Genomic DNA, 12,375 nt, shown 5'->3' on the forward strand with positions numbered 1-12,375 from the left:
AGGCACACAGTTGTGAGTGGAGATCAAGGGCAGGTGAATATGAGCAGATAATTTCCTGGATCGCACTATGTTAAGTTATTGGTGCAGGTTTCACACCCAGAAATCACATGGAAATTTGTACCTTCACACTTCAATTGATCATAATTTCAAAGGATTTTCTTGAGATAGCATTGTGTAGTGTAGAAGAACATCTATGCACTATATGAAGTCATAATAACAGAAGACTTTTCTAATGCAAGCAAGACACAAACCATGTGCTTCCTAGAATACAGCCATGTATGTCCACATGTAAATTGGAAGAGTTGTCCCAATAGAGGATTCACCAAATTCTCCTAATATGAATAAAAAAAAATGTAAAAATTACTATCAAAATAAGAAGTTGATTTGAATATATTTAGCACAACTCAATGAATTTCTTACTGAATGCATGGAAGATTAGTGTATCCAATTTTAGTAAATATCCAGAGATTTCAGTGTGGATTTGAATCAATATGTGTGATAACTGACCAGTATGATGCTAGAATGTGAATGTTTAAGATTTTAGGTTGGTTTCTTGAATAGAAAAATATGGTAAATAATACAATAGGATTAGAAGAGGATAAAAAAAAGTATTAAATGTTTTTTAATATTATAAAGGTAAAGATAAAAAGTAAGACCTAAAATAAACCATACTCATGCAGTTAAAATGTGATGGAGTCAAAGACGATATTTTGTTAAAAAGGTTAATTTTTTCAAAGACCCACGAAGTTGGTATTGAAAAAACTTATTTTCAAACAATTATTATATACATATTATTTAAAGTTTAATTTTGATACATTATTGATAACAATTAGAATTCACTTTAATTTTGATACATTATTAAAAAAAATTAACAGTTTATCCAAGATTTAAAAGTCATCACAATTTTTATAAACTGCAGAAGATAAGCACACTACAAAAATACAAATAGAGAGAGAATGTGAGATAAACTACATTAATAACATCCTTAGTTGTCATGTTTTATATCTCCATAAAGAAATGAAATTTGAGAAAGATTCATCCAACCATCGTCCTCTTCCGCCCTCTTTGTCGCACTGCAAGTAGTGAAAATGTATGGAAGTAAGTAGCATGTATTGAAGAAAAAGTGTTAAAAGTTGAACAAAGTAGAAGAGGGAGGGTATAACCTTGTGCTAGCTTGTTTAATGTGGATGACCACTGTTTTGATGACTTCCTGTATGCAGCAAGAATTTGATCCATCTGTCCAGACAAAATCCAATGTTCAAAATTGTTATTCAATTGATTGCTTGTTTATAATCATAACATCTGTTAGACTAAGCAGAAAACATATTATAGAAAAGTCTCTAGAATGTGAAGTTAGATGACATGGATCTATAGGGTGGTGAAGTAAATCCCAGCCTCTTTGCCACAAAAGGAAGTGCTATTGTTGGTCATTTGTGAGATAAAGAGTTCATCCTATTCAATACTTTGTTTCTTTAGCACAACATTGCCCAAACTATAAAGTCCTGATTATGATCAGTTGAAAACAAGAAATTGGGAAAAGCCTTTATTCCATTGGTAATTTTTTGGGAAAAAAACTTATCACAAGCATGGCAGGCCTCTCCATTGACAGCTTTAATTAAAATATTAACCCTAGAGCATGTTTATGAAAATTATGTAAATTGTAAGGCTTAAACTTGGTGTACTAAAGTTAGGTTGAACAGAGTTTTTTGGGTAAAACGTACCCCAAATTATGTTATATGCTATCTTTTAGCATTGACTCAGTGGCGTGCCCCTCTAATTCAAATTCTTATATCAGACAGATAAAACTGTTTTCATCTCCTTAATTTTCTAGGCATGACAGTTAAGAGAAAACGAAAAGTTGGCTTACCACATTCCCACACGATGAATGCATTGAGATAAGAGATCTTTCCAGAACATACAAATCAACAGCTTTATCTTCTGGAAGAGTTGAAGTGAAGCTCAAACCAAAATCAATAAGAACCTATGCAAAATACACTTGACTTCTGTAACAACCATTGACCATATTTTTCATGTTGCATAGATTAGATAATTGGATATTAGAGGACCTGAGACATGAATGAACTTACCAACTGCTTGGTATCACTCTTCAATAACATGTTTGATGTTGTTAAATCACCATGAATAAGACCACCATCATGTAACTTCCCAATTGCGTCACCAATTTGGGATGCAATATTGTCCAGCCATTCTTTATCAGTTCCATGTGACCCGAATTCAAGAAACACATCTTTGACTGAAGGGCCAGTAACATATTCAAATGTTAAAGTGTGCAACACATGATCCACAGCAAACAGCACAGGAGTACAAACCCCAAGTCGCCTTGCTTTGGTCATGCACCTAGCCTCCTGCTCAAGAAAACAATTGGTGAAACAAAGCATTCAAGAAATGCAACAATAAACAGGGCTTAATATATAGAGCTTCAGTGCAAAACAACTAACACAAATTTTCTAAATCTAACCGCATTTAAGCGCTTGAGGGTCAATTTTGAATCCAAAGCTGGATGCCTGTACTTCTTTGAGAAGCGTTCCTTGACAACGGATTTCCTTCCCACAAAAGAAGACTCAAAAACCCTCTACAGAAAGTAACATGAAAAGGTCACAATTTATTCAGTGCAATTCATAAAAAAGAATCATCCAAAACGGTGGGCAGAAGAACTACACCAACAACAAACAAAAACCTTATCCTACTAGGAATTTCCTCTAAGCTTGAAACTTTTAGAGGAAGAACATTATTCTATAGCAGCCTCACCAACAACATCCCAAAAGGTACTCTCATTATTTTTCCACTGAACCAAACAGCTGGAAAGAGAAAAGTTGAACTTTTTCTGACCGGTGGGGATATAACTGTAGGAGAAGGCTTATAAATGGTTTTTCTCTTAGCCCTTCTCTTGGATGACCTTCTTGGTGAATAAATAAATGTGTTGTAGTGTTTGGCCTAAATTGGAGAGTTGTATAACCTACTAGCTATGTTTGGTTCAATGGGGAAATAAAGGGAGTACCTTTAGGATGTTTTCGGTGAGGCTACTTTCCTCTGTCAAAAACTTCATTATCAGGGATATTATTCATCAATGTCCTTCTTGCTACCAATTGTTACCAATTTCTCCAAAATTGAAACTTTACACCCTCAAAGGCAGAAAACTAGAAATCAATTGCTATCTACCAAAAAATACAATGGAGTGATTGCACATACAAGGTGAGAGCACCAGTAAAAACAAGAAAAAGATAGAAACTTTACATCAAGGGTAGGTGTTAATTAACACTACAAATCCAGGGTGTGACTAAACTTACAGCTTCAGCTCCTTGTTTGAGCAGAATGAGAGAACTATCTCTTGAGTCAGCTTCAGTCTCCATATATTCAACTTTCAGGCAGTGAAATTCTTGGTGTTTAACTCTCTTCAGCAACAATTATATGCTTAAAAATGAAAAAGGAAAAAAAAAAGATTAGACAGTGGAAAACTAAAGAAGACAAAAACACATGCAGGTGTGAAGATATTAATTCAAGTAAGAATTGGAGTTGAGTAAATTCAGTAATTTAAAATAGAACTAATGGAGAAGTTAATGGTACATAGCAAACAACAATTGCAATGGATGTAATGCAGTGATTGCCATCAATTGAAAGAAGAAGTTAACTGCAGCCACCACAAGTTCAGGAACAAGACTTACGAGTGCCTCAGTTAGGGTAACAGAATTGAACAAACAAAACGACACGTTTGCGCCATTTTTTTTAATGTATAAAACCCACTTCAAATAAAACCGGTCCGGTCCGCAGGCTGAGCGGGTTGGACGGTTCGTTGAAAGAAAGTTCAAAGATGCTTCAGATTTTCGGAGATTTAAAATTCTACCAAAAATTTCAGAGGAATTAAAATTCTTAAAAAAAATGTGTTTTTATAGTAGAAGGCTTTGAATAATATCTCATTTTTATTTGGATTTCAATCACATTTAGAATATTTAGAATAAAAATTAAAGAAATTTGATGCCAGAAAATATGATATGACTAATAAATTTTTAAAATAAGTTTATAATAAATTCTTTTAATACCATTTTATGAATTTTATAATAATAGTAATTATAAGATGGAAGGGAATATTTGAATGGCAGTGATTGATGACACGTTGACAGGTGGTGTTCTGGTGAGTTTCAAAAACAAGCATGTTACAGAAAAAGAAGCATTACAGTGTGACAGTAGAAGAACAACAAATTTGTTTATGTTGAGCAATAAGACCAAACCCATTCTTTCAAATTCTCAAGCTTCAATATTCCATTATCGTGCGCCACGACCTTCTCTGAAACAAATAAAGCAAACCCATGCAAACGTCGTCGTTTGGGGCCATGCCCGTTTCACCGTTCACCTCCTCTCTCTACTTTCTCTCTCCTCCACCGTTCCCTTCCCTCTCCGATACTCACTCTCTCTCTTCAGCTCGATCCCGTTCCCCACCGTCTTCGCCTTCAACTCCCTCATCCGCTGTCATGCCAAAGCCAACTCTTCGCCCTCTCTCTCTCTTTCTCTCTACTCCGCAATGCGACGCCGTTTTCTCAACCCCAACCAGCACACCTTCACCTTCCTGCTCCACGCCTGCTCCAAGAACGCAAAAATCAACGTGAACAACAAATTGGGTCTTCAAGTTCATGCACACGTGATCAAGCTCGGTTATGCTTGCCACGTGTTTGTCCGGAACGCTCTGATTCACCTCTACTTCGAGTGTTGTGATGCTGATTCTTCCCAAAGGGTGTTTGAGGAAGATGCCCTTTGCAGCGACGTGGTCACGTGGAACTCTATGCTGGCTGGTGCAGTGAGAAATGGGGATGTTCGGATTGCGGAGAAGATGTTTGATGAAATGCCTGAAAGGGATGTTGTTTCTTGGAGTACTATGATAATGGGGTATGTTCAAAATGGGCTTTTTGAAGATGGGTTGGAGTGTTTTAGAGACATGAGGAAGAAGAGGGTGAGGCCCAATGAAGCCATATTGGTTACCTTGCTTTCGGTTTCTGCTCAGTTGGGTTTGCTTTGTTGTGGGAGATTCATTCATTCCACCATTGAGGCCCTCAGATTTCCAATGACTGTTCATATAGGGACTGCTTTGGTTGACATGTATGCAAAGTGTGGTTGCATTGAAAAGGCGAGAATCTTGTTTGATGGAATGGCGAAGAAGGATGTGTGGACGTGGAATGTTATGATCTGCGCTCTTGCTTCACATGATTGCGCCAAGGAGGCGCTCGCACTATTTGACAGGTTCATCGATGAAGGTTTTCGTCCTGTGAATGTGACATTTGTGGGTGTGCTTAATGCTTGTAGTAGGGCTGGTTTGGTTGGTGCAGGGAAGCATTATTTTAAGTTGATGGTTGATTGTTATGGCATTCCACCTGAGATGGAGCACTATGGCTGCATGGTTGATCTCCTTGCTCGTGCCGGTTTAGTTGATGAGGCAGTTAAGTTGATTGAGGGAATGACAATTGCGCCAGATCCTGTGATGTGGGCAATGCTGCTTGATGCATGTAAGCTTCATGGATTTGTGGAGATGGGGGAGAAGATTGGGAAGAAGTTGATAGAGTTAGATCCAACCCATGATGGGCATTATGTGCAGTTAGCTGGAATATATGCGAAAGTGAAGAAGTGGGAAGATGTAGTTAGAATAAGGGAGTTAATGAGTGAGAGAATTGTTGACAAAGTTGCTGGTTGGAGTTTGATTGAACTGCAGGGTAGAGTTCATCGCTTTGTTGCTGGGGACAGAGAGCATGAATGTTCTTCAGATATTTACAAAATGCTTGAAACAATCGGACTGAGGACAACTGAAGCTGGTTTACTCACTGAAACGTTTTGATTGTGCTGCATAATACAGGAGGAGAATAAAAATAAGGAACATGCAATTAAAGATCACAGTGAAAATTTATGAATTACTTTAGGCTTTTGGTAACGGCATTTGGTGATTACATCAGAACTGTGGATAATTTAGAGTTTAAGAGGACTGTCACGAGTGATCAAGATTGTGTCCAAACTCCAAAGTGTTTGACAGACAGAGAGATACAAATAGTTTAGAGATGGCCACATATTTCACCATTTAAGAAAAGGATATATATTCCCTTGGGAGGGTGTGTCTACAAATCCGTTTGATTGCGGTTGATTGGTTTGTATTGAATGTGGGTTTAGTTGGATGGAACTGATATGCAAGCACACTCTTAATTATTGGTAGGCTTTTTTCATGATAACATACTTATTTTCAAAGTTTGGGTTTCCCTACAAAATTTAATGAATTTCCTCATTTCACGAGTTTAAGAGAGATAAAACAACAACAAAATGAATAAATAAAAATAAGGGAAGAAAATGGAAAATGAAAGCCCATATTCTTTCTGGATTCCTGCATTCAACTGCACATCAATCGGATATCTCCTCACTCTCTATTGTCCACATTAGCACCAAGACCACAAGTTTTAGATATGATTTTCTACATCAATTTCAGATGTGATTATCAGAAGCTAATAGTTGTAGATCCATATATCCTAGTCTTGATTCTTTTATTATCAAACTGTTTCCTGTGTTATAATTCTAGCTTTTACGTTTTCCATATCAGCATGCTATTTGTTGGTGGCAAAACGTGTGACCTAACACAGGGTGAGAGCATGACATCAGTTTTGTTCCTTCTGCCACTCTCGACCCCTTACTTTTTTTCCCTGGCCTAAATAAAATTTATAGGAATAAGGAGTACCAATAGATGACTCAGTTGATAGCTGATAGCATCAATTGACAGCAGTAATGACTCATGATAGATAAGGGTTGTGTATCCATAAAGAAATATGAAACAATTTAGTTTTACAAGATGAAATATCAATTATTTTGATTTATGTGACTAGGAATATTATTGGCAGAAGGGGATGATAAAGATATCACCACCTTTCTTTTTCATGCTCTTCTGCTTATTTTTCTTTTTTTCTTTTCAATTTGTCACAAATAGTGATTTCTTGATTGCGGTGATGTATATGATGGTAATTGAATTAATGCAGTGACTGTGTTATTTTTTTTCAGGGGACGTGTAGTGAAAGAATTTCTTATTTATATAACTCGTTTGGTTAAGTACAATGAACTATTTGTTGTAAACTTCTTACATGCATTAATCTTTATGGACAAATAAAAAATATAACAATGATAATGAAGCTTTTACTTAACATTTCATAAAAATTATTTAGCATTCTTCGTTATACCGATCTTAGTGGATTTCACTAATGAAAGAACAATCCTTATAAAAAGAATTACTCCCTGGTATTTAAAAATAAAAATAAAATGAAGTTTAACATTTTGTAAAAATTAATGTAGAATGTCTCTTTTGTTAATTATTTTTTAGGAAAGTACCCATCATGAGTGACTTTTGTAGTAAGATAATTCAATAAACCGTAAGTAAGACTTTGTTTGGATTAGAAGGTGTGGGGGAGTGGAAAGTTGAGGGTACGAGGGAGTGAAAATGTGAAGAAAGTTGAGGTTGTTTGATTGGGATATGCTAGAATGGATATGTGAGGAAAGTTTATTGAAATATGTTAATGATGTGATGGTTGTAAGAATATTTTGAATTATTTTGAATTGTGTAAATTGTAAGATTACAAATTTACCCTTATGTAAATTAATATATTTAGATAATTTTAATATTATTTATGATTCTTTAAATTATATATATTTACAAATTTACTCTTATCTTAAAAAAATTTAAATAATAAAATCTGAAATATTTTGTAAAATTTAATTTAACTTAATTTTTATACTATTTTTATTAATATATAGGCATTTTTATTTTATTAGAAATATATTTAATATTTTTATTTTTATTATAAATGATTAATTTTTTTTGGGTGTGTACAGTTTATTTGAAATAAAATTAAAATAATTGAAATGATTTTAATTAATATTTATATCATTATTTTAAAAATTTATTTTAAAAATTATTGTTATTTTAATATTTATATTATTAATATAGTTAATTTTTTTATTAATATATAAACTTTTTTACAATTTTAGTTATTTTTTTTATGTTTTATTATATGTGAATGGGATAGTTAAAAAAATAGATACAAAATTAGATGTGATTAATTCATAGCAAATTTTATAAAAATATGGAGGCACATGCGTAATTGCAGACATCCTTAGGTGACTTTCTCTCTTCTCTCACTTATTTCTTTGCACTTGAGAGAAGAAGTCTGAACCTTCCACCCACCCACTCCTCCGCTCCCTCATCCTCCTTCATCCCCAGATCCAAACAGGGGGTGCACCTTTATTTCTGTCCGCAGGAACAGTGGATCCAAACAGGCACTAAAAGACATTACTCCCTCTATAACTTGTAAGTATCCATTTTTTTTTAGTTCAACACAACTAAATATTGTTATTATTTATTTGTATTCTTTTGACAACAATAACTTTACTTTTAACCTAATTTTTAATTAATCATACATTCTCATGTAGTGTGTATTTATTGTAGAGTATAAATGAAAAAAAGTATAATAAAAAATTCAAAACTACTTTATGATATTGAATTGTTTTGATTTGTGTATGAAAAGCTTAAACAATTAATTGAAATGGAAAAAAATAGTAATAACAGTTTAATGTTTTTTCGGAAGTATAATTTTGTCTTGAATAAAAATATTTTAGAAATCTGACTCTGATAATTGACGTGCATAGTTGATAAAAGAAATAAAACATTAAGTATATTAATGATGGGAGAGGATATAATAAATAAGATTTAATACAACTATTTAAAAAAAATATATATATATATATATATATATATATATATATATATATATATATATATATATACCTCGACATCTATGATCAAAACTTTAACAGCTGAATACGTCTCATAATACCAAGTTAAACCATCACTTAAGTTCTCATTAATGTAATCTGTACCGGCAGGCACCGGACGAACACACGTGGCCGACCGACCGACCGAACTTATAATAAATGTGAGGGCGCGTGACAAAACTAAGGTAGTTAAAATACAACTCCGAAGAATAAGGAATACGTGTGTGAAGAAGATATATTCCCCGGGTATTCCGGAGCACGATTGGTAAGACCTATCCATAACCACCCTGAGCCCAAGGGATAGAAAGCCCATTAGGCAATCCTATAAATACGGTGCTCAAGTCAGAGAAAGGTACGTTCTCATTCACTTACTAAACTACACTTAGAATCTCATACTTACTTGAGCGTCGGAGTGCCTTCGCAGGTACCCTCCCCCGCCCGACCGAAGGAGACACCAAGAAGGAGTGACCGACTGAAGGAGAAGAAGACCGACACGTCAGCAACTATACTACGTCCGTGCCTGGCCCCATCTCTCCACTCAGGTACATAATCTGTTTGTATGAAATCATTCCTTAATACTGAGATTGATCGGGTAATTCATGTCAGACCGAGTTTACTAGCAAATAAGTCTCATTTTAATCCTATATAAATACACAAAGATAAGGTAAAAATATTGTTTAGTAACATGTATTACCCTCAATCATATAATATTGAATACTGACTTGAGCATCGGATGACTTTTTAAAGGTAATCTCCCATTTCAGATCAAAGACTATCAGGAAGTGACATTCAAGAAATATCCAATACCACGAACACATTACCTTCCCAACCCATAAAAAATAGTAATTAATTTTATTACTCTTAATAAATGAGTTAAATAGAATGGAGGAAAATTACATTATGTGATATTTATTGGCCATTGAAGGATGGGGTTTTGTTTTTTTGCTCTTTTTTATGGTGACGTGAGGCATATAGCCATTGTGATGTTTCATGATTTAGTGGTTTTATGTGGTTGAAAATGTTAGCTTCATAACAAAAGAAACCATTATTAGTAACGCACATTATTAGACTGAAGTGGAAAGCTTTTCCTTCAAGTCTTTTGTTTATATATAGCACTAAACAATAGTCCAAGATTTTGCACCCTAAATGTTCACACCATATAACAATGGAGACATTGATTTAGTTTGAAAAAAAATAAATATATATATATATATATTCTTTTTTTTTCTTAAAAAAATCATTACAAAGTGAAAACAAAAGCTTTATTTCATTATTTATTATAAAACTTCAAAAAATAAAAATAAAAGTGAAAATTTTAAAAATCTAATCGTTCCTAATTTTGATTATTCAAGGTTATATTAAGATTCATTATTTTTTTCTCCATCATTATGCTTCACACACACGTTTTATCTAGGGACTTATCAAACCTATTATAAATAGAATTATCAAAATAGGTTTAGTTGAATGAATTGAATGGGTTAATCAAGAGATAGGTTTTTTTAATTGTTATATAAAATTATTGATTTAAAAATATTAACTAATTATAGTACCCTGCATCTTGAAGCACGAGAGTGTACGGTGAGGGATTGAAATTCAGAATATATTTCAAAAGATTTACGAATTAGACATAATTCAAAAGTAAAAAAAAAAAAGCTTAATACTTTTTACTTAAGGATAATTTTTAAATTAAAAGATTTACGAAGATGCAGGAAAAAACTATGAAGATACATGAAGGGTAGAGAAACAACAACATTCTCAAAAATAACATATTCATCGTCATCTATCTTATCCAATAATTTTAAATGTTTCTCACACATTTTTTTTCATGAGTAATTTCCTTTTTTTAGTATTTAATGTTTAATTTATTAATGTCATTTTGGATTTCACAATTATATCCCATCATTATCTTAGAGCATGTCTTTTATGATATATTAGAAAAGCTACCAATTTTATGTTGACAAAAGATCAAATGTAAAAAGAAATATTAAAAAATTTACAAATTAGTTTTGTTCATATGACTTAAATTCAAAATTATATTATAAAATAACATACAAACACATTATAAATTTATAAAAAAATAATAATCATCAAATTATTATTATTTTTTTTATCAATAATAAATAAATAAATAAAAATGAACAATTCCGGATATCTAATCTTTATAATTACTCATCCCACATATACAATTCACCAAAAATTTAATCAGCACAAAGGTCTATATTCTTTTGGCTTTAACTTTAAAGTTAAGCTATTATTATTATTATTATTATTATTATTATTATTATTATTATTATTATTATTATCTTACTAAATTAAATTGTGATATTTGTCAGAAAAATAATGTATAATAGATTATAGATAGAATTTGTAGAACAAATTCAATAGTAGTTGTATCCGAAAAATAATGTTGGATGGAGTTTAGATAGATTTTATAGAGTTGAAGTACAAATTCAATTATATTGTGATATCTCACTTGAATAAAAATTATTATCGTAATTTTTTTGTTTGATTTAAGAGAAAAGTTCATTGTGTTGATGATAATTTTATTCACCAAACACGATTTTCATCTTCTTTTCAAAAATTAGATAATTCATCTTGTAATTTTGAATAGAAACTATTAAATTTTTTTATTAATAATAAAAAATAATTAAATATTAATAATTTGGTGATGGTGAAATCTTTATACATAAACACAACTTTTAAACTTAACTATTAATGGTAAATCAATCAAACTTGGAAATGCTTTATGATCCTTATGTGGATGCTTATCGAAAACTGCACGTAACAAATATACACTTATGGAGGGAAAATTAAAGATCAAAGTTTATTTGTCGTTTTTTTTTATGTCAAATCAAATTGAGGAGAAATTTGTTGCTTGAAGAGTGCAATTGGGTTTGATACTTAAAATTAATTGTTTTACTTGCATTTCTGGATATAGGATAAAGTCCTTGATTCAATCAATATGATATGGTATTTGAGTTTATGATGAGATTATTATAAATTTCAAAGTAGGTCCTTCTTTAGATGGAACAGCAATCTTTGTGGTCCAATTAGTTGAATTTATTCTTACATAATTAAAACAAAATTATCCAAGCCACTTTAACCATTGAAAATTTTACATAAATTATAATATTTATAAACAGGTGTAATTTTTACTATATTGACCAATCTTATAAATTTGTATACCAACTTATAATATCATACAAACCTTTAAAACTAATTAAATACTAATTTAATTTTTTTATCAATAATAAAAATTATTTTAGATATTAATAATTTTTAGTTTATAAAATAATATTTAATTTAGTTAATATAATATCTAGTTATTTTGATTATAAAGTTAGTTTTTATTGAATAATTTTTCAGTAGTTACTTCCTTTACTTTTTGTCTATTTGGATTTCCATATGGGATGCTAAGGCCAATCACAGGTAAAGACTCTTTGAGATTTCATATCGATTTGAGTTAGAGGGTACAAATCTTATTTTAATAATCGGTTTTTGTAATATTAAATTAGACTTAAAGTTTACTTCTTATGATGATATCAGTAATTTAGAGTCTATCATAATTAAAGT

The 12,375-nt window shown here is 31.8% G+C and overlaps 2 protein-coding genes across 5 annotated transcripts; one reads left to right on the forward strand and one right to left on the reverse strand.

Moving 5' to 3' along the window:
* Positions 1 to 886: 886 nt before the first annotated feature.
* On the reverse strand, positions 887 to 3,872 carry LOC137831535 (uncharacterized). Of its 4 annotated transcripts, none has more exons than XM_068639249.2 (7): positions 3,684 to 3,872; positions 3,309 to 3,432; positions 2,480 to 2,593; positions 2,088 to 2,366; positions 1,868 to 1,981; positions 1,164 to 1,236; positions 887 to 1,073 (listed from the first exon to the last, which is right to left on the reverse strand). In XM_068639249.2, the coding sequence occupies exons 2-7, from the start codon at positions 3,369 to 3,371 to the stop codon at positions 1,036 to 1,038; spliced, it is 681 nt and encodes a 226-aa protein (XP_068495350.1). In that variant the 5' UTR covers positions 3,372 to 3,432; positions 3,684 to 3,872; the 3' UTR covers positions 887 to 1,035. The 4 variants fall into 4 exon arrangements, with proteins under 4 accessions (XP_068495350.1, XP_068495351.1, XP_068495352.1 ...); XM_068639250.2 differs by having other exon boundaries at positions 3,586 to 3,726; XM_068639251.1 differs by having other exon boundaries at positions 3,598 to 3,717.
* Positions 3,873 to 4,111: 239 nt separating this feature from the next.
* LOC137831536 (pentatricopeptide repeat-containing protein At3g62890) lies at positions 4,112 to 6,238 on the forward strand. The gene has a single exon (XM_068639255.2). The coding sequence runs from the start codon at positions 4,112 to 4,114 to the stop codon at positions 5,837 to 5,839; it is 1,728 nt and encodes a 575-aa protein (XP_068495356.2). The 3' UTR covers positions 5,840 to 6,238.
* Positions 6,239 to 12,375: the final 6,137 nt, after the last annotated feature.

The sequence above is a fragment of the Phaseolus vulgaris genome, chromosome 6 (assembly GCF_051622355.1).
Source record: "Phaseolus vulgaris cultivar YP4 chromosome 6, ASM5162235v1, whole genome shotgun sequence".
NCBI classification, from domain to species: Eukaryota; Viridiplantae; Streptophyta; class Magnoliopsida; order Fabales; family Fabaceae; genus Phaseolus; species Phaseolus vulgaris.